The 23,421-nt window shown below is 42.6% G+C and overlaps 1 protein-coding gene across 1 annotated transcript; it reads right to left on the minus strand.

Annotated features, from left to right (window-relative positions):
* Positions 1-28: 28 nt before the first annotated feature.
* Positions 29-22,644, minus strand: LOC113121951 (protein NLRC3-like). Its single transcript, XM_026292844.1, has 3 exons — positions 22,400-22,644; positions 305-626; positions 29-180 (listed from the first exon to the last, which is right to left on the minus strand). Exons 1-3 carry the CDS (start codon positions 22,457-22,459, stop codon positions 29-31), a joined length of 534 nt encoding a protein of 177 aa, XP_026148629.1. The 5' UTR covers positions 22,460-22,644.
* Positions 22,645-23,421: the final 777 nt, after the last annotated feature.

Raw genomic sequence — 23,421 nt, forward strand, 5'->3', positions numbered from 1 at the left:
TGATCCAGGGGTGGGTAATAATCAATGTTCAGGACACCATCATCATCGTCGTCGTCGTCGTCGTCGTCGTCGTCGTTGTCGTCGTCGTAGTCTTCATGGTCGTCATCACTGTAATTATATGTTTCTCTCTTCTTCTTGCTGTCCTTTCCCCCCAGGAACTTCTCCAGTACCTGTGTCTTCCTGTTGGTGTAACAGTGGACCATGTAGACTGCAGCCAGAAACTCCTGAACACTCAGATGAACAAAGCAGTAGACTGATTTCTGGAAGATCACACTCTCTGTTTTGAAGATCTCTGTACAGACTCCTGAGTACACTGAGGCCTCTGGGACATCCAGACCACACTGCTCCAGATCTTCTTGGTAGAACATGATGTTTCCTTCCTCCAGATGTTCAAACGCCAACCTCCCCAGCTTCAGAAGAACTTCCCCGTCAGCCTCCATCAGCTGCCGTGGACTCGTCTCATGTCTCTCACGGTACTTGTGCTTCTTCCTGTTTGTCTGAACCAGCAGGAAGTGTGAGTACAGGTCAGTCAGGGTCTTGGGCAGCTCTCCTCTCTGCTCTGTGGTCAACATGTGCTCCAGAACTGTAGCAGTGATCCAGCAGAAGACTGGGATTTGACACATGATGTGGAGGCTCCTGGATGTCTTGATGTGGGAGATGATTCTGCTGGACAGCTCTTAATCCCTGGACCTCCTCCTGAAGTACTCGTCCTTCTGGGCGCCAGTGAAGCCTCGGACTTCTGTCAGCCTGTCCACACACGTAGGAGGGATCCGTTTGGCCGCCGCGGGCCGGGAAGTTATCCAGACCAGAGCCGAGGGAAGCAGATTCCCCTGGATGAGGTTTGTCAGCAGCTCGTTGACCGAGGCCTCCTGTGTGACATCAGACACCACCTTCCTGTTGTTGAAATCCAGTGAAAGTCTGCTTTCATCCAGGCCGTCAGAGATGAACAGAACTTTACAGACAGCCAGTTGCTCTGCTGTGACCTTCTGTAATGTTGGATGGATAACATGGAGCAGCCTGAGAAGACTGATCTGCTCATCTTTGATCAGATTCAGCTCTCTGAATGAAAGCAGGACCAGCAGACTGATGTCTTGGTTTTCTGAGCCCTCTGCCCAGTCCAGACTGAACTTCTGCACTGAGAAGGTCTTTCCAACACCAGCGACACCGTTGGTCAGAACCACTCTGATGGGTCTCTGTTGGTCAGGGGAAGCTTTAAAGATCTCGTGGCACTTGATTGGAGTGTCATGGAGGGTCTCCATCTTGGAAGTGGTCTCCAGCTGCATGACCTCATGTTGGGTATTAACCTCTTCACTCAGTCCCTCTGTGATGTAGAGCTCAGTGTAGATCCTGTTGAGGAGGGTTCCACTTCCTGTTGGATCAGGTCCTTCAGTCACACGTTCACATCTCGTCCTCAGACTGGTCTTATGTTGATCTAAAACCTCCTGCAGACCAGAGTCCACTGGAAGACAAAAAACACTCTGAGAATAGAGAAAGAATCTGCGGACAGAAAAGGTTTTTGTGATGTTTCAAATCATCTTAAATGTCGATGCTGTGTGAGAGAACAACCACAGGATGAAACAAGACGTCCTGTTTTCAGAGACCAGGACATCAGCAAGTGTGAGTACAGGACAGTCTTACTTTGGACAGTGTTGCTCTGATAGGACCAGAGCTCCTCCACAGAAATTCCACTTCTCTCTGTGAAGACATTTGTGTATTATTCAAAGGTCATAGGTTGTCATTTGTGTTTTCTGGACCTGCATCCAGGTCTGTAGTTGACCTCATGCAGGCACCTGGAGCACCTCCAGCTGTAGGAGGACTCTAGACTGGGGGTCTACACTCAGTGCTTTAGAAACCTGTTGAACCCAGTGAGTTTGCAGATTCCTGTTTTTGTGTGAACACAGAGTTTTAGGACTCTTGTCCCTGGTATCTACCTGATTCCTTCAAATCTGTCTAAGAACTGAACCATCTCCAGTTGTCCTGTGATCAGGATCTGATCATGATGTCATACTGGACTTCAGTAAAGAAGTCAGAGCCCATAAAATAGTAAAGTCCTGATCCCATACACAGTGGGTGGTCTATCTGGACTAGATCCTATAGCAGAGCTGTGGTGTAAACATTCTAGCTCCCAGTTTAACTGTGCTCCCAGTGATCCATATATGGTGGATGATACTGAGACTGACTCCCAGACTATAATGTCATATGAACTGCTCCTATGACATTATGGTCCTGATGCTAAATGGATCAAAGTCCTGTTTTGACCTTTATTCCAGCTGCTGTTTCAGTCTTTCAAGTGAAATGTAAAGTGAAAACCATGCTCTTACTTTGAAAGGAAAGAAACCCAGATTTGTCATCAATGCACATTCAGCTGGTCCAAATGTTCCCATATTAAAGTGAGAAGAAAATCTGTGTTGGAGTCTTTTTGCTATTTCAAAGTCAGGGGATGCAAACTTTTTCTTTTTGGCCTGATGAGCATTGGTCTCTGAACTGAACTGATAAAGCTCTTTGCTGCTTTGGAACAAGTTCATTTGGTATCATTTGAATGATTCACCATCACAGGAAGCTCTGGCCTTTACTTATGTGTTTCAACATATTGAGGTTCCCACTGGGCTTAGGGGGGGGTTGACTGGCTGTGTGCACCAACTACAGCCGCTTAACATTGTTCAGTGTTTGATGCTGTGGCTGTGCTTCCTCCAGTCCCACAGTCTTAGAGAAACTGGCTCCCAGTGTTTTCTCCTGGCCATGAATGTTCCAAACCCTCCTCCTCTCTTCTTCTGCTGTCATCACTTCTGAATCATTCTTCTTCAGGGTCTGTGGGGGCTTTCTTTGGTTTGCACATTGACTTTATTCATTATTTCCATCTTTCTTTTTTCAAAAAACTATTCCAACTGATCCAACATGTTTGATGGGAAACAACATTTCAAACCAGTTGGATGTTGACTCTGTTCAAAAAGACAAATATTAAATAGCATGTTCGCTTTTGGACAACAAGAACCTGTGTCATTATTCTCCATGGTTTTCTCTTTATTTACTAGGAACTTGATGTTTGTTTGAAACTACATATATCTGGTTGGAAATGGTCGTTCATCTGCTGTCAGTGCTTCATTGGGGGACACAGAATCCTAAATCCATAGTTTGGAGAGCAACAGCTGGTCAACAAACAAATGCATCTGTGCAGCAAACCTCAGTGGAGCCACAGCTACTTGCTGTACAGTTTTCCACAGACCACCTTTAAAGCTCCACAGGTTTTGCTGAGTCTCTTATGACGTCTGCTATTTTCAAAACATTACATGTCAAAAGACCTGCAGACACTTTAAAGTCCTAGACTCTTCCAGGTCTCCATGACCAGCATCACAACTCAGTAGTCCACGCCTAGTACAGTATACAGCAGGCTCTTACTTTGGGTCTGAGGGTCCAGATTAACCCTCCTATTATGTTGTGGGTCAAATTGACCCATTTTAAAGTTAATTTTTTTTTTTAAATAGTTAAAAGTATTTTTTCAGTATGAAACTTCTTCTGCTTAGCTTAATAAGTGTAATCAACATATAAAATAAAAATGATTAATTTCACATATTTGCAACCCCCCCCCCTGCATGTTTATATTACAAAGATACTGTTCGGGTCAATTTGACCTGGCAGTGAAAGTGGAGGCTAAAAGGGGTCAGAAGTGTCAAATACTATTTGTTTCTTTGCAACTGTGAGACATATTTCATCCCAGTCTCACGCGCACACACACACACACACACACTTTCCCTATTCTCTTGACCTCATCTGTAAAGTGCGAGAACGCAGGTGCCGTTATGACTTTTGACGGGAACCTTTTCTGTGAGAGGTAAAGAACACCACTGCACTAAATATTGATTGAAATGGTTAGTGATGGAGTTAATGAGATATAAACAATGTTTATTGGAATTTTTTGGTTTCTGACATTTTTGGATAATTAAACATGCCCCGGGTCAAATTGACCCAGGCTTACCCATACCAACATGGCGACCTAAATATATTTACAGAAACGAACATAACAGGAGGGTTAAGGACTGAAATTTGGATGATGAGGTCTTTATGGACAGACAGCTGGATCCTGGAGACCCTGGTCTGTCCTCCTCTTCCCCCACACAAGGACTCTTCGTCGGTGGTCTGAGAGGGAAACCAGGGACCCTGGAGACCAGAGGAACAAACCCAGTCAGCTGTCCCCCTGTAACGGCAGCAGCTTCTTATTGATTGGACATTAGTTTGATGGAACCATCCCAGAGACACAGTGTGACTGTGACGTCAGGAAACACAAGTCTAAACCAGACTCAATCCCAACATTCTGTCATGAGTCCTCGTTTGGGACTTCCTGCCGGGGACCTTTATTGTTTAGAGACTTCCTTTTCCCTGTGCACTGGTCCCCGGCAGCTTCACGTTTACTATTTGTGTTCATTAGCTTCACCGGTGGTTTATTGTTTATTAGTTTCACTTGTGTTTGATTACCTAAGTAATGGCGCCCGCGTGTGTGGCTGGCCGCTTGTCTCTACCAGTTCTGTTTGTGTTTATGTTGTTATTAAGTTTTGTTACTCAAAATGTTGACGCTCTGCTGGTGTACGATCGTCAAATTCTTTTGGATCTGCGATGCTCTGCTGAAATCAAGCCTCATCACCGTGGTCATGAAACTTTGCCCCCGTTTCTTCTCGGAGATCCCCGATTACCTTTGCCGTGGTCCGGTTTCATCCTACCGGAGGAAGCGTCGCCGTCACCGGGGAACACGTAGTGGTAGGATGGTGAGACTGAAGGCCTGTTCTGTGGGGTCGTGGACTGAACATCTTATTACCTTGTTTCCTCCCCGTGTTTACTGGACCCTGAATACACTTGGTTGATACCTGTGGCCGGGACGGAAGAGTTGTTTCAGCCGTCAAAGCCCCGCTGTTCATACTATCCTCGTGCCCGGCAGTGCGGGGCAGTTCTGGGAAACCTGCGGCCTCTCGGCCGGGATCCGCGTAAGACTAGGGCCCCGGTGCCGTTGGCTCCTGCCAGATTTGGACTTGTTAATGCTAGATCACTAGCAAACAAGACTTTCATTCTTAAGGATTTTTTTTTTACCTCAAATGAACTGGACTTCTTCTGTGTGACGGAGACATGGGCGAACGTTGGTGAGTCCAGCGTTTTTGCAGAGCTCGTACCTTCTGACTGTGGCTACTTTAATTCCCCCCGGACATCAGGCCGAGGAGGAGGAATCGACTGTTTTTCGGAGTAAATACAAATGCAAGCAGCTTTGTTCGTCATCCTCTCCCTCCAGCTTTGAACTGAGCTTATTTGAGCTGGGTTGTTCACACTCAGCGTTGTGTGCTGTTATTTATCGACCACCTAAATACAATAAGGATTTTATAAATGACTTTTCGAATCTACTGGCTGAAATCGTGCCTAAGTATGATCGAGTCCTTATTCTTGGAGACTTTAATGTACATGTATGTTGTCCCGATAAACCGATGGTGAAGGACTTTTTAAGTCTACTTGACTCTTTTAGCTTTTTGCAGTGGGTATCGGGACCAACGCATGAATGTGGGCACACAGTGGATCTTGTTTTATCGCATGGTCTTCCTGTTTTAAATTTAACAATTCTTGATGCAGTGTTTTCAGATCATAAGCCTGTGATATTTGACATTACTTTGCCCTGTAGCGTTGGTAAACTTCGCGCTCCTGCGCAACGTTGTCGTGTTATTAATCCGTCCACTGCTGTACATTTCTCTGCTTTGTTTAATCAGTGTGACTTTCCTGAGTCTGCGTCTTCTGATACAGAGGAGCTCTGCTCCTGGTTTCATTCCACCTGCCAAACTGTATTAGATGCTGTGGCTCCATTAAAAACTAGACAGCAAAAAATTAAATCCGAGCCCTGGCTGAATGACACAACTCGTGCTGTTAGACGCGAATGTCGTAGAGCCGAACGAAAGTGGAAAAAGGACAAGCTGCAGATATCGTTTCAAATAGTAAAATACTGTTGGCATCGTTATCAGTTAAGTGTGAAAGATGCCAAAAGAGTGTATTTGTCAAACATTATTCTGTCAAACTGTCAGAAGTCTCGTGTTTTATTTGGTATTGTAGATACTCTTTTAAATGCTCCTCAGACCTCCTGCATTGAACCTTCTCCTGAGGCATGTGAAGATTTTCTGAATTTCTTCGTGGATAAGGTGAATAATGTCAGGTCTCATATACCCCCTGCAGTTTCTGACCCGTTAGTCTCTGTCCACTCCTCTGCTGCCTTTTGCCAATTTGAGCCTGTAACTCTACCTTTTCTCTATGAGATTGTTGGTCAGTTGAAGCCCTCAGGTTCTCCCACTGATGTTATCCCACCTCGGTTTTTTAAAGAGGTTATTTCTGTTTTAGGACCATCTGTTCTGGCCATTATTAATGGCAGCCTGTCCTCAGGTGTAGTTCCTAATATGTTTAAACATGCGATAGTGCAACCATTGATCAAAAAACCCAGCCTGGACCCTATGGTGCTATCTAGCTTTAGACCTGTCTCCAAGCTTCCATTTCTGTCAAAAGTTTTGGAGAAAATTGTGTACACCCAACTGAAAACTTTTTTAGATGAAAACGATGTGCTTGAAGTTTTTCAGTCTGGTTTCAAGACTTCTCATAGCACAGAATCTGCATTACTGAGGGTCTTTAATGACATCCTTCTGGCTACAGATTCAGGGGACTATGTGATTCTAGTTCTTCTAGACTTAACAGCGGCGTTCGACACAATAGACCATAATATTTTAATATCTCATCTGGAGCACTGTGTAGGCATTCATGGTATTGCCTTGGAGTGGTTCAAATCGTATCTGGCTCAGAGAACTTTTTGTGTTGGGCTAAATGATTTTGTTCCTCCGCTGCTACACTGTCATGTGGGGTTCCGCAGGGCTCCATAATTAGGCCTTTGCTATTTTCTCTGTATCTCCTGCCTCTTGGCTCCATTCTTAGAAAGCATAAAATTGCTTTCCATTGTTATGCAGATGACACTCAGGTTTATGTGCCCCTAAAACGCAAGGATGCCTACTCCATACAAACTCTGGTTGTTTGCCTAGAAGAAGTGAAAGCCTGGATGGCGGTTAACTTTTTAAATTTTAATGAAAATAAGACGGAGGTAATAATTTTTGGCCCGGGGGGCACCAGTGGGTCTTTTCCCGTGGACTTGGGCCCTCTGGCACAATTTGGAAAGCCTGTTGTCACAAACCTGGGTTTCAGGTTAGATAACGATCTTAGACTGGACAGTCAGATCAGTGCAGTGGTGAAATCCAGTTTCTTTCAGCTGAGACGTTTAGCGAAGATAAAAAACTTTCTATCAAAAGATCTCTTCACAACGTTAATTCATGCTTTCATTACAACTCGGTTGGACTATTGTAACTCTTGGTGTTGGTGTTAGTCAGTCCACATTGTCTCGTCTACAGCTGGTGCAAAATGCTACCGCACGCCTTTTAACTGGCACACGAAAGCAAGAGCACATTATCCCTGTGTTATCCTCACTGCACTGGCTGCCTGTTCATTTTAAGATTCTTTTATTTGTTTTTAAGTCTTTAAATGGACTTGCCCCACCCTACCTCGCTGAGCTACTACACTTGCACTCTCCTTCCCGGCCGCTCAGATCGGCTGGGCAGCTGCTTCTGGAGGTGCCGAGGACACAGCGGAAGCTCAGGGGGGATAGGGCTTTTTCCGTTGCAGCTCCTAAACTCTGGAATTCATTGCCATTTCACATCAGACAGGCCTCTTCACTGCCCATTTTTAAATCTGTTCTCAAGACCCACCTATTCTCCTTGGCTTTTGATCCAGCATGAGTTGTTGTTTATATTCATGTTTAGTTGTGGCTATATGTTTTAATTTATTTAATTATTTATTAACTATTTTAATTATTATTAATATTGATTAATTATTATCAATATTAATTATTTTTAGTATTTCAATTCTTGTTATTGTATTTTATTCTAGTTGGATTTTTCTTATGTTCAGCACTTTGGTCGGTGGTTGCTGTATGTAAAGTGCTTTATAAATAAAGTTGACTTGACTTGACTACCTGTTGTGTTTTCCCCTATTTATACCTCCCTCTTTCCTTTGTTCCCCGGCGAAGCATTGTTATAGTTGTGTTTAGTTGGAGTTGGCGTGAAGTGAGTTTTTTTTATGACGACCGTTCTACCCGGTCCTTGCTTAGATACCGTCTCGTCCGTTTCCCGAGGTTTATGTATTGTTTGCCGCTGGAAATCCCAGAAGGAATTAAAAACCTTTGTTGTCTGCACTAGGGTCCTGCTGCCTCTCCTTCTCTTCACACTTCCACTCCGACACCACCGCAGTTCATGACACATTCATCAATGAGATGGATCAATATGTGCATAGGTCATATTAACACTGACCCTGCTTCCCACTTCCTGTTTCCTCCTCCTTCTTCTCTGTGGACTTTAAAATGGAGTCTGACTTCACACTTTGCTCTTCTTCACATGTGGCAGTGAGTGGACGCTCTGCAACACAAACAGGAAGTCAACAACATCACAGGAAGTTCTGAGTCGCTCACAGCTCGTCTGAAGCTAAAGGGAAGTGTCCTGTTATTTCCAGCACCACCTTTCTGGATTCTCCGCCCCCCATATGCACAGACTGACACATTTCAGTCCCATTTCATAAAGATCCAGTTTGTAGATGGAAACAAACACAGGCAGCTCCACCTGACAATTAGCTTCCCTTAGCATAGCATCTTTATCTATCACTGTTTGCTGGAATTCCACAGTTTTTATTCATTCCTGGTTTCTACGAGACAGAAACTGGTCTTATGGCAGCCAGTTTCCAGAGTAGGAAGAACCAAAGATGATAGATCTTTGGAATCATTCCTCAGAGAACTGGACCTGCATCTGAAATACCATCCTACCAAATATTAGTGTTCCAGTCCACCAAGTCTGAAAATCCACACTGGGACTGGAGCCAGGTCTCCTGGATCATCCAGACATTTGTGGCTGTAAATTCAGTTCTGATGGTTTTCATTGTGGACTTACCTCCTGCCTTCATACACAGACATGCATTAGGAGGCTTACCCATACCAACATGGCGGCCTAAATATATTTACATGACATTTATTGATCGAAGCTCATTAAACAGGAAGACGATTGAAAAACACAATTTTTTCTTTCTTTCTTCATACACAACTTTAGTTGTACTAAGCTACAAGCTATAAAATGCCTGGCTGTGCTGAGCCAGTGACTCCTCACTCTGGACTTAGTGAGCTCCGTGACAGTTACTGCTTGTACAAGTAAAACTGACTGAACCTCTGAAGGTCGTTCTCTGAGTCTATTTGTTAAGTATTTCTCCAACATCCTTTAACCCTCTGGGGTCGACGCATGCGCCGGCGCGTTTTGACGCATCTTTTTCTGATAAGGCCGAAACAAACTTAAATTACTCCGTCAATTCTGATCGTACAGATAAAAGAAGTATATCATTCAAATCTGTAAAGGGTCTAGTTTTAGTGGTATACCATCATAATAACATCAAAACGTTGTGCTTTTTTTAAATAAAGAAAGCCGACAGGGTGCGCTCTCGGACTTTTCTGTCTCTGCCATTTCTCTTCACAGACGCGTAAATAAAACAACCAGAATCTCAGCGAATACTTGGCTCATAAAAATAAGAGTTATATGGCTAGAAAGCTTGAAATGTTTTCTTTTGAGTGAAACAATTCAAGTCGAAAACAAATCATCACTTTTTATTTAATCCGTATGAACGTAAGGAGAAGTCCGTTTTTTTCTGTCTCACCTCATTACAGGTAATGCGGTCCCGCCTTGTACACTGTCCACTGTTCACATGTAAATAATCTCAGGTGAACCAGGTAAATATGTGCACACCCCCGAGAAATGACATAAAACGTCAAACTTCATCATAGAATTTACTCACTTTTTCTGCGCGTTTGGATGATGGAGCGTCGCGGACTTGAAAAAGCGCTTCTTGTATTCCACACAGAGACAAATAGTTTAGCTTGTCCTCATAGTAAAAACACTGATTTTAACTCAAATGAGGGTCGTTAGGCTTCTTATTGTGTTGTATTGTGCTGCACTAATCCGTCCCATCTACATTGACTGAAAGGCTCATTATGCGCGTCTTTGTCTGGTCGTTCAGTGCGTCTTTTGTGTTCTCAGGTAAATCACATGACTATTCATCCTGAGACACACCCTCTTGCATATGGTCTTTCTGGACAAAAAGTGTCTTAGAAAATTTAAATCAGTGTATTGTTTACTGTGAATGTGTGAACAAGATGACATTCACAGCACTCTGAAGTAAACACTTTAGCCTACAACATGCAGGTCTCCAAGGTCTTGTGAACCAATGTTCTGTTTGTGTTTTATGGTCGTATTTCATTTCATTTTTTAGTAAAAAATTGTAGTTTTGCACTAACCATGCATAAACACTTTTTTCTCAAAAACACAATCATATATAAACTTGCTGCTCACATATTATTGTAGCCAATTTTGTGCTGATTACAGTGTTATCAGACTTTAGACATTAATATGTTTAAAAGACACTGAAAAAAGCACAAATGCCAGGACATGTCAAAATTTGTCCAGGCCCCAAAAACCCCCTCAGACCCCAGAGGGTTAACTTGTCTTTTATCCTCCCTAAGGTGGTTTTAAAGAGCTGATGTTAAAGTGCCAAGTGCAAATCTATGTCTTGACCAGAGATTTGGTAGAAATTGGCGTTTTGTGGCTGTTTTGTAGACTGAAGCAGAACTAAAGTGTGACAGTGGATGTGGGACTGACGGCATCAGGATCAGTTTTCACGGTTTCACTTTCTGAGTCATGATCCCTCTGGTTAACTGCACCCAAAATATCTCCACCTTCGACACATGAAACTCATCATTTACGCTGTGAAATTATCATGCAAAGTCTGGAAAACTCTCACATCCAGGAAACAATAAGACTATTAGACAAAAACACAAACAGAGGTGGGGAAACAAGTGCAACCACAGACCAAAACAGGGCTCCAGGGTCTGACAAAGATGATGAAGAAATAAGAAATATTTCTCTTCTTCACAATATTATGATGCCTAACAATTAGCAGGCCTGTGGGTCTGACTGGAACATGACGTTTTTCCTACCTGCCTATCAAAAGCCTTTAGATCCTAAAGTACCAGGTCTGTAGGATCCTGGCTGACTTTGGACCTCTGGCACAGAGTTTAGAGGGAAAGTTTCTGAGAGAAAGAGACAGAAAATCAAACTGACGACAGGTCTGTTCATGTCAGTCACACCCAGACACACCAAACTACACACACACACATTTTGAACTTCCTCCTTTCCTTCAAATCTTTGTGCTGATGGAGGTTTATAGGGACTCTTCTTCCTCCACAGTCCACAGAGAGAATCACTCAGACTCTGTGACAGGAAGAGAACAACGTTGGATCAACACTGACCTACCTCAGCCACGTCTCCTTCTGCTCTGTCGTCTCTAAATGGAGTCTGAATGCCTGTTCTGAGGTACCTGGGTCACCTGATCCCTGTGGCTCCGCCCCTCTGTGTTTACCTGTGTGTCTGTGTGACAGGTCAGACCCGTTGGCTTTTCCTGACAACTACCTGTATGAACAGTTTAGGTTCTCTAGAGACGGAATAGTGTATTTTTGGAGATTATTGAGCCCTGATATTGCAAACACAACACGCCGCAACAAAGCACTCACAGTTCCACAGACTGTTTGCATTGCACTAAGATTTTGTGCCAGTGGAACATTTTTGTAGTCAACTGGAGATGCTGAGAATATCAGCAAAGCTGTATGAATTGTGCACCTGTCTTTATAAAGACTACTAAATGTGTTCATGGCCTTCCCTGGACACAGAGCCATTCGGACCATTAAACAGGCTTTCTATGGGGTCCCTGCTAAGTTGGAAGAACTGAAGAGAAATTTATGCCAATAATTATTTTGGCTAAAAATCCACGCCAAACCATGTTAAGGCCCCCAGTCTTTAATAGAAACTGCACCCCCCAAATTCCCCCTTAATTTACCAGAGACACAAGTCACAATAATTTGTCATGTTATTTCATGTTGAAGATGCCTGTTGGGGGTGAAAACATACAATTAAATGCTGTCAAAGAACAAAGATCATGGGTCATCATTTTAAATTCAATAGTTCTACTTGCATTTCTCTCTAGTTATTGAATTTCAAGCTCCAACTTTCTTCTCTTTCCTTTTTTATACTGGATGTCTATGGCTTCCATTTTTTTGACAAGATAGCACTTGTACACTTCCTTTACATTTTCTGGATTCTGTAGAAACACAAAGTTAAATGAAGTCATTATATGATTCAGTTCTATTTGTATAGCTCCAAATCACAATCCAATCAACTCAAGGCACTTTCCAAAAAACCAAAATGATCTTGGCACTTTGGTGGAATATGTGCATCCTCACTTTGTCACATGTGGTTGGAGACTGAGAGGGCTCTAGGAGAAGATCATCCTGCAGCCGCTAATATTTGGAAAACCCAAACTATGAGCACCTCATCACACAAATACACCTTCAAACATGTAGCATGCAGTTTGTGCCGACCTCAGGCCTCCTTGGACATATGGACACTGTCTCCTCATCTTCTTTAACAGTGGATGGGCCTTCACCCTGAAATCATTAATCAGACTCAGTTTAATAAAATCACCACTTAACAGTCCAACACTGTCACACTCACAGGGCTCAGTCTGGTGGATCCAGGAGGCACACAGAACTTGGCATCACTATGAAACCAACCATGGTTAGGAAAATAACTGAACAAAAAGACATGACTACTAATAATAATTCTGATAATAATACCTTTTATGTAGTCAGCCCTTGTACTAGGTGGGACAGATTCAGATGCAGTCCCCCCCTCTATGCCTCCCTTTGTTTAGGTTTAAGGCCAGTTCCTCTGCTGGAGTAAAGTTGGCTGGTGGTGGCCCTCCCCCAGTACCAGCAACCTCACTCTTTTTTTTAACAGCTGAAATTAATAAACATCATGAGACTGGACAGTTTTAACTTCCAACTGGCTCTGATGATGTATTTAGACGACACTTACCATTCTGAACAAGATTTTTAGATTTCATTTCCACCTGCTGCCAAGTTCTTTTGTCTCCACTTAAGTTGCTGCTAGAAGTTGCAGTATAGCAAACATTTGTATTTACAGACTTTACAGTGTACAGTGGACTTTGGCAAAGTTTTAATATAGTGATTTACATGTTGGAATTATTACTTTGGCATTGAGACCATCAGCAACTTCCTGCCAGCCTTTCTCTCTTGTTTTATGAACAGCAGCTGTGTTCCCCTTTTTAGTTATTAGGTGTTTAAACTCCTCGTATGTTTCTAAAAGCAAACTCTACTCGGTCTTTTCCTTTAGTTGTCATGGAAAATCAATAGATCTGCACTGACCTCTAGGGCTGCTGAAGAACAGCGTGCACGCCTAATTATCTCAACTATGTGAACCTGACTCAAATGAGTCAGATCACATGATCTTCAACTTTTTGTTATGGAACCGATTTAAGCCTGACTGATGAGTTTGGTTCATTCAAGTCAGGTGTTGGGCTTTAATTGCCGCTTTTCTTAGGGACCTTTATGGACCAGCCCTCAGGTCTCAGCTCATTGTTGTCCTGCTGTCCAAAGCAACAAACTACCTGGCTGAAGTCACAGTTCCTCACACATCCTGCAGTACAACAAGGACTTTGACAGCACTGGACTGCTGATACTGGTCTACTGTCAACTCAGGGATCTGGAGCTGTATGAGGTGAGAACAGGGTCACAATCAGCAACACTGAAAACCAGGATTTGAATGTTTGAAAATACATTTTGAAAGTGAAAATGTTGGTTTGAAAACTGAAAGCTATGACTCAAACCTTTGGTCATAAAATTTGAATGTGTGAAAAAAAGCTTCATTCTGTTCAGTGTTACAGATCAGTCTCTGATATATACAAATATTCTCTGACTCCACTAACGGCCCGAAAACATCAACGTTGGACATCAAACGTTCTTTATGAATTGCAGGAATGTTATTGGAGGTTAAAAGGTACTTCCTGTAGTACTTTACACAGTGAAACGCAGTAATACACAGAGTAGCAGCAGCAGGATCCAGACAAACTGTGATTATCTGATGTCACTGAGGAAACACTGGGTCACACTGATGAAGACGTCCCAGTGGAAGATCTGGTGTAGAACCTCACACTGAGCTGGTTCCTCCTCTCTCTGTTCATCCTGCCAAAACATCTGAATATTTAGGAACATGAGGTTCATTTCCATCCTTTCTGGGCTAAACATCTAGATTTTCGCAGACTAGTTTCACTGAAAAGGTCCAGAGCACTAATCCTCCCCTGTTCCCACAGCTCGTCTGAGTCCCAGCAGCTCCCAGTTCTTCCAGTGGAGACTATTTGTCTCTGAGCTGTGAGGAGGACAACAGCTCTGCTGGATGGACCCCGAGGAGGAACACAACCAGAGAAACCAGGACTCAGTGTGGACCTGACTGGGGAACATCAGCTGGTTCTTCCTGTAACATCAGACTCTTGGTTTTTATGCTGACAGAGATATGAATGTATACTTTTTTGAAGGGACTTTGCTGACTGCAGCAGAAAGAAGCTGATACACAGGTGGTCAGAAATGACTAATAAAGATAATATTAACAGCAACAAGCTCCTTTAAAGATGGACATTTACTGTCAACTACACAAACTAAACTAGAAGCTGTTACACTTTGACTAAACATCCTAGTTTGATGTTTCGAACAGAATCAGTCAGGTGGTTCAGATATGTCTTATACTTACACATATTTCTATGTGTGTTTTCAAAAGTATAGTCACCACAAAGTCAGATTTCAGCACCTCCTCTGACTGGGAAATCATTTTGAAGCACATAAAATCATATAAATACAAATCTTTGTATGGTGGGAGTCGTTGCAGGTGGACATGGTGTAGGAGCTGATGTCACCAACCTTTCCACAAAGTTGACTAAAGTGGCTGCTGTAAGAAACAGACATATTGTAAGAAATAACACTGACTTATTGTAAGAACAAGTGTTGTATGACACCTAAATATAACACAGCGTGGGCACAAGGACTTAAATAGCACCTTTAAAAACAGTCCATCCAGACCCATTTAACAGCTGATACAACTATTTCCTGTGGTGGTCAATAGTCAGGTATATCTATGTATTTATAGATGCATCAGAAACCAATTAGCTTATAGCCTATATATGTTAACACAATATTTTATTTCCAATGGGTGACATACAATATCTTGGTAAGCCTCCTGATACCACTGACAGGGCTGCAACAAACCATTATTTTGATCATCCATTCATCTGACCATTATTACAACATTATTGTAATATATATTACAACATTATTATTACGACTAATCGACTAATTGTATTTCACCAATTAATCAATCAGTAGGCTTTGTTCTATTACTCAGTTTTTACAATTGGAGAAATATATGGAGTTACACATATTCTAACTAATAAATGAGGTCATCACTTCAGCTTTTGGAAATGTCCAACAATGATATTACTATTGTACAATTACTATGATTTTTTACAACACAAAAATATATATTATAATAAGTATTATAGTTATCTTTCAAATGTAGTAGAGTAAAAGTAATAAGTATCCCCAAAAAATGCTACTCAAGTAAAGTACAAATTCTCAAAAACTGTCTGGGCTTATACTTCCTAAGTTTTAATGTGTGAGCTACTGAAGCTGCATCTGTTCTGTTGGATAACTCACCTCTGACAATCTTCTGAGCCACAGCATTGTAGAACTGCAACTGAGTCGTGCTGGACTGGAACACTCAGTATGTGCAGTAACACACACCATCAAGAACGTCCACATGGCCACAGCCCTCATTAGTCCACGGCATGTGAGCAATTCAAATAGACAGGTGGGATGTTGAGTTTTGTTGACTGGTACAATTACTAACCAAACGCGCAGGTTTTCTAACATAACACTTTGGAATCAGATTCATCTAATTAATCCCATCTTGATTCCAGATTTCAGTCCAATACATAAATGTTTAAACTCAGATTTTCTGATTTCAAAGATAAACTACTCAAAGATGGAAACTTGAATCAATGGGAGTGTAATATTTCCCTGTTTTTATCTTCTTCACAGGCAGGTTCTCTTGCTGTGCCACCTCAGCGACTCTATCAAAGAGGATTTAATACCAGAGGACGTTACATTTCAAATCAAATCCATCAACATAATGAAGGTCCAGTGCATTCAGGAAGGATTCAGACCCCCTTCACTTTTTTCAGTGTTGTTATGTTGCAGCCTGATCCCACATTGGTTTCTCATTCATCTACACTCAGGCCACATCAGGACAAAGTCAGAACATTAGAGTAGTATTTACTGAGTTCCACTGAATGAAAACAGGAACAAGTTTATCTGCGGAGCCACACACTCACCGCGACCTGTACACAGTCCTCCCCCTGGAACTTAGGGATGTACTTGTCCCCCCGGACCACCTCCGGCTGTTCAGCGGTCTGAAATGACACACCACCTCGATAGTACACTCGGCCAGGTCCGCCATGGATGGATGAGGTTGTCCGGTTCCAAACTAAGCCGGCAGATGGAGAAGCAAAAAGGGGGTAGGGTTTATCTAGGGCACTAGTCTGATCGACCCAAAAACATGAGATGATGGATGGAGACAGACTAGACAGAGGGAAGAAGAAAACTAATGTTGGTTGACTAGACTTTACTTTTATCAGAACAGAATTCAAAATCCATGTGACTGGGGAGGGACTTAAAAAGACTAGTCTACATGTGATATGAACAGAAGGGTCACATGGGATTTTAAGATCTGAGAAACGTGATTATTGATCTTTTGTGTCTTTGTGTCTCTTTGCTTGTTGTAACTCCAGATGAGGCACAGATTTACAGCTGCTTTAGCAGAAGGAGCTTTAATTTGATTTTCTTAGTTGTTGTGTTTCATGGAAAGACTCATGAGCTCATGAAACTATTGATTCTTCTGGAAATCAGCAGAGCAGCAAAGGTTTTGTGTGGATGTGAACCTGCTGCACAACTGGAGACCAGAGCTTCACATTTGAAGGCAAACTGCCATATACTGCCAATGTAATGTAGACTAGCCTGTGTATCTGTGTTTGATCACCTGCCTTTATTCCACAAATCATCTGGAGCTTCATTAGCACATTGAAAACATTACAGTGGCTGTTTGTGCTGTGTGTGGCGCCACCGTGTGGACAGTCAGTAACAGTTACACCAAGCTGAGAAAAGTCCAACCTCTAGTTTTCATTGGGACCAGTTACTGATTGATTTGTAGGCTTTGATAAAATTCATATGTGGAGATGATGATTGATGTGACTGAGTTTGGACGAAGTAAAAATATCCAAGTATCTTATATTTACACTAAAAGTACTTTATTAGGCCATACATACAGTATATAATACTCATAATATTTGGATGCTGGACTACATGGTCTCTGAATCTTTTAGTCATTGGATTTTCTGTCCAACAGCAGATATTAAAAAAAATAAAAAAACACTGGTTATTTGATTTTTGTTTGAAAATCCAAAAGTTAAAAAACTGAAATACAGCCCTTGTTCCGTTTTTGTCTCTTTGTTATTGTGTATTTTGTTTTGTTACATAGAGAAAGGAAATCAAAGCAGTTTTTAAATTTCACTTATCCCCTTTAGACCCATGAAAAAAAGAAATGGCTTGTATTTCAATATTAGTTTTTGTCAACCAGAGCAATACGCCATTTTTCAAAACAATAAAAAATAATAGAATAATAATAATGAATAATAAAATGTCTCAAAAACTGAATAGCACTTCCATTAACCTCACAGGTGAACTAAGGCTGATGATAGCCAATGAGGACCCAGTAGCAGGACTAGCTGCGTTGTGGACTCTACTTCAAATTACTTTTCTTTACCTGAAAGATGTGACAGAGTTTTTCCACAGTCATGTCTTCCTCCCTAAGACACACTCTTTGATTGTTTCCACTTTTTCTGTGTCATGTTGAGATAAAAAGGGAAACACTCTGCTGACATTTCTAAGATGATAAAAAGCTGTTTGACTGCTTTTCTTTCTATGAGACCAAACTTCAATCAGTCTATAATAACACCCAGACTGGAGACCCCTGTTTTTACTGCTGGAATCAGATTTCCCATTTTACTCCTTATCATTTCTCTCTTTAGTTCAGGGCCCAGAAGGAAAAGGAATTTAACTTCCAAAACTGTTCATCATCCATTTATTAATAACAAGCAGACCCAGCATCAGGAAGCTCAGAGGATTTGGATCTGATGGTTCTACAGAAATGTACAGCTGTGTGTCATCAGCATAGAAAATGACCATTGTAATCTCCGATGACACACCTGACCATGAGACAAGACAGACCAGTGGATAAAACAATAAAATTAAATTGAGGAAAATATGACAAGAAAATATTTAAGGTACAATAATGATTTGCAAAAGTGAGCTCATCATAGAGTTTGACTCAGTGCCCTGATTCCCTGAGGTCCTAAATCTAGTCCCCTCTAGTCCTAAACCGAATCCCATCTCATCCAAAATCTAAATTTAGTTTCTAGCCCCTCCTCAGCTTCAAAAGGGTCAAAGGTTAAAATCATCATCTTTACATTACACTAATAACAACATGAACAGGATTTGTAGCAAGAACAGTTGTGGTGAGCATCAAAAGGTTAGTCCTGGATTTCTGATTTAGACTCAGGTCCAGGTCCAGCTTTATAAAGACCATCACTTCCACCTGCAGAGAGAAGCAGAGAGAGCAGAGGTCAGAAACCAGAGGTCACAGAGACTCACTTCATCAGCAACAGTCGTCTTCACATCTACTCAAACACATGATCACAATTGATCTGATTGGCTGACTGTTGTCTCTCTCTCTGTCTTTCTATCCAATCCTGAAGCCTGTCCCTGTTCTCCTCTCACAGCTTCACTGAGAAGGTTGGAGCTTTACAGGAAATCCTGGATCTTTGCTTTGATACTGACTGGGTTTAGTCCAATCCTGCTGAAAGCACCATGGACTGACTCCAGCCCTCTACTGACCTCAGAGTCTTCAGTCTACAGTCTGGACTCTGGACAAGATCACACAGCTGCTGCACATCTGGATCCTTCAGGGTATTCCAGCCCAGGTCCAGTTGTCTCAGATGGGAGGGGTTGGACCTCAGAGCTGAGACCAGATAACCACAGCTGGTCTTTGTCAACCTGCAGCCAATCAACCTGAATAAAGAAGCAAAGAAGGAGATCCAATGTGACACTGATGTTGATGACAATGAGGATGGTGATAATGATGATGACAATTCTTCTTATTTTCATTAGAATAATGAGATGAGATCAACTTGATTAATCCCTGAAGGGAAATGTAGAATGATAATAATGAGAAGAATAATATGAGAACAGTCAGAATAATAGTAATAATAGTCTGACTATATCATGATATTATTGTCAGCACATGGGAAGAGAAGCTGCTTTCCAGCCAACAGCAGAATCAATCTAGTTGATGGCTCATACTGTCACTGTGCAGCTTTAAAGATTCCTGCTTAAAGTTTGTTGACACAGTTCCAAAGTGCAGCAAAACAATGCATTGAATTGTTCCTCCTTATTCTATCTGAGCCAAGGAAGCTCCCCCAGGCTCTCCTGTCTCCTGTCTCTTCCCTCTCTGCATCTTCTTCTCTGGCTTTATTGGCTGCAGCCTCAGCACAGCACAGAGGTAAAGCAGCAGCAGCAGCAGCAGCAGCTCAGACACTAAACACAGCTCAACCACCTGGACACATGATTTCATCTGTGTGTCTCTGTGCTCCACATGTGCTTTCATTTCTATGGGATCAACTTTATAGAGACACTGTGGATTTGTTCTTCACAATGAGATTTGGATTAGGGAACAAACTGAGTGGACAGTGTCAGGACCAAAACCTGCGCCTTCAGTTCAGGAACAAAAACTACTCAAAGCTTCTTCACACAGCATCAGGATTTGAGGCCTTGGCAATGACAACAGGCTGAGAACTGCTTTCTAATGGCCCAGTCCCAGTGCACAGACCAGGTCATGTCATTGTGTTGGGACTGATCCCCACTGTGTCATTGGCCACTAAACACAAGCTTTGGAATCCCATTCATAGATTGTTGACAACTGACTGTGTCATATGTTTTCTCTGAGTTTCATCAAGTGAGAAAAATCAGATAGAAATGCAGAGAAAATCCAACATTATTTTCAGCAAACTGATGCTTATTGTGTGGTTTTTGGGACAAAGCAAGACCCAATGTCCACTACAGGGACGTGTTCTTCTCCAAAAAGAAATAGGACTTTGTTTCTCACGTCCCAAAGTCTTCACTTCTATTCCAAAATGGAAATATTCCAACCTTTTTCCTTCTGGCTCTCAGGAGGATGTCAGATATTAGTCTGGTCCAATATTGACATATTGTTGGGATCAAAACTTGGACAAACACTGGACAGTTTCAGTTGAAACTGTTTCAGCTTTGGACTGTTTGCACAGTTTGTTTAGAAACACAAATGATTCAGAACAACTTCCTGACAGATGACATTTTTGGGACACTGTTCTTCAAAGCTTCTATAGAAAGAAACACATCATTATTAATATGACTATTCAATATGAGTGAACACACATTATTGAAGACAGCTCAGTGAAATGAAGTGAAACTGAAGGAATCATTCTTAGTCTGCTGAGAATAGAAGAACAATGAAAACACTGAATGGAACAACCAACATTCACAGGAGCTTTAGTTGTGGATTCAACATCTAAGATCTACAATAGTAACAGTCAGTGAACTGACCTCAGAGTCTCCAGTCTACAGTGTGGACTCTGCAGTCCACCACACAGCTGCTGCACTCCTGGATCCTGCAGGTTGTTCCAGCTCAGGTCCAGTTCTGTCAGATGGGAGGGGTTGGACTTCAGAGCTGAGGCCACGACTTCACAGTGAGTCTCTGAGATTCTGCATTTAACAAGTCTGTGAGGACACATATATTAGAAAAGCTGTTATTATGACAGAGACAATATATTGAGTTGAATCACTTGATGTCAAACAGGGACATGTCCTGTTGTGTCTTCACATCAGTGGTTCAGCTGATCTTCTCTTAGTGGGTTGGACATGAAATAAGAGTTCTTCTCACTCTCTGTCACACTGCACACGCTTCATCTTTGTTCTGCTTTCATCTTGGACAGGAAGCAGAGAAAACTGAGTTCCTTTGGAACTTCCACAACAGGCCTGTCCCCGTTTATTCCAATGTGGGACGTTTGTTCACATGTGGCAGAGAAACATCAGTGTGTGAAGAGAAACAGAAGAAAAATGTGTCCCATGGAAAAACCATTGGAAAGAAAAAGAAGAACTGTGTTCATTCACTGGACAGAGAGAAAAAAACAACAGGAACATCTGCAGCTTTTGGACTGACACCATTTGGAACAGCTCAAGAACATCTGGGACAAAATCCAGCTGCTGTCATTATCACAATAAACAAGAGGAACAATATGGTGATGATCACATCTGGACATACTTAGCCTTTCTGCAGTTCCTCACAGCTGGAATCAGTCTCCATCGACCCTGGTCTGATGTGTTATACGTCCTCAGGTCCAACTCACCCAGAACTTCCTCTGACATCTGCAGCATGTAGGCCAGAGCTGAGCACTGGATCTCAGAGAGACTCTTCCTTGATCTGTTCCCTGACTTCAGGAACTCTTGGATCTCCTGATGGACTGAGTGGTCGTTCAGCTCCATCAGACAGTGGAAAATGTTGATGCTTCTGTCAGGAGAGATATCATCTCTGTTCATCTCCTTCAGGTTGTTGATGGCTCTCTGGATGGTTCCTGGACTAGTCTGTGTCTGACCCAGCAGGCCTCCTAAGACTCTCTGGTTGGATTCCAGACAAAGGCCATGAAAGAAGCAGACAAATAGGTCCAGGTGGCCCCTTTTACTTTCCAGGGATTTCTCCATGGCTCCCAACAGGAAGTAATTCAGAGATAAATGTTTGATTCCCAAAAAGTTTTTCATCTTCTTAGAAAAAGTCTGTTTAGTTTTGTTTTCCCTCATTAAATTGTACTTTCCCCCCAGGAACTTCTCAAATACCTGTGTCTTCCTGTTGGAGTAACAGTGGACCATGTAGACTGCAGCCAGAAACTCCTGAACACTCAGATGAACAAAGCAGTAGACTGATTTCTGGAAGATCACACTCTCTCTTTTGAAGATCTCTGTACAGACTCCTAAGTACACCGAGGCCTCTGGGACATCCAGACCACACTGCCCCAGGTCTTCTTGGTAGAACATGATGTTTATTCCTCCAGATGTTCAAACGCCAGCCTCCCCAGCTTCAGAAGAACTTCCCTGTCAGCCTTTGTCAGCTGCCGTGGACTCGTCTCATGTCCCTTATGATACTTGTGCCTCTTCCTGTTTGTCTGAACCAGCAGGAAGTGTGAGTACAGGTTAGTCACGGTCTTGACACATGATATGGAGGCTCCTGGATGCCTTGATGTGTAAGATGATTCTGCTGGACAGCTCTTCATCCATGGACCTCCTCCTGAAGTACTCATCCTTCTGGGTGTCAGTGAAGTCTCGGACTTCTGTCAGCCTGTCCACACACGTAGGAGGGATCCGATTGGCCGCCGTGGGTCGGGAAGTTATCCAGACCAGAGCGGAGGGAAGCAGATTCCCCTGGATGAGGTTTGTCAGCAGCTCATTGACTGAGGCCTCCTGTGTGACATCAGACACCACCTTCCTGTTGTTGAAATCCAGTGAAGGTCTTCTTTCATCCAGGCCATCAAAGATGAACAGAACTTTACAGACAACCAGTTGCTCTGCTGTTACCTACAGTAATGTGGGATGGAAAACATGGAGCAGCCTGAGAAGACCGATCTGCTCATCTTTGATCAGGTTCAGCTCTCTGAACGCAAGCAGGACCAGCAGACTGACGTCTTGGTTTTCTGAGCCCTCTGCCCAGTCCAGACTGAACTTCTGCACTGAGAAGGTCTTTCCAACACCAGCGACGCCGTTGGTCAGAACCACTCTGATGGGTCTCTGCTGGTCAGGGGAGGCTTTAAAAATCTCGTGGCACTTGATTGGAGTGTCATGAAGGGTCTCCATCTTGGACGTGGTCTCCAGCTGCCTGACCTCATGTTGGGTATTAACCTCTTCACTCAGTCCCTCTGTGATGTAGAGCTCAGTGTAAATCCTGTTGAGGAGGGTTCCACTTCCTGTTGGATCAGGTCCTTCAGTCACACGTTCACATCTCATCCTCAGACTGGTCTTATGTTGATCTAAAACCTCCTGCAGACCAGAGTCCACTGGAAGACAAGAAACACTGTGAGACTAGAGAAAGAATCTGAGGACAGAAAAGGTTTTTGTGATGTTTCAAATCATCTTAAATGTCGATGCTGTGTGAGAGAACAACTACAGGATGAAACAAGACGTCCTGTTTTCAGAGACCAGGACATCAGCAGACAGATGGACAGTCTTACTTTGGACAGTGCTGC

This window comes from Mastacembelus armatus, chromosome 20 (genome assembly GCF_900324485.2).
Source record: "Mastacembelus armatus chromosome 20, fMasArm1.2, whole genome shotgun sequence".
NCBI lineage: Eukaryota > Metazoa > Chordata > Actinopteri > Synbranchiformes > Mastacembelidae > Mastacembelus > Mastacembelus armatus.

Bases quoted from the DNA above. Each gene is read 5' to 3' on its own strand.
- LOC113121951 (XM_026292844.1), bottom strand. From the start codon at position 22,459: ATGGATGAAGAGCTGTCCAGCAGAATCATCTTACACATCAAGGCATCC. The intron at 627-22,399 runs ATCATGTGTCAA...AGGAGCCTCCAC, and splicing joins AGGCATCCAGGAGCCTCCAT to ATCATGTGTCAAATCCCAGT. The intron at 181-304 runs GAGTCTGTACAG...TTACACCAACAG, and splicing joins AGAGGCCTCAGTGTACTCAG to GAAGACACAGGTACTGGAGA.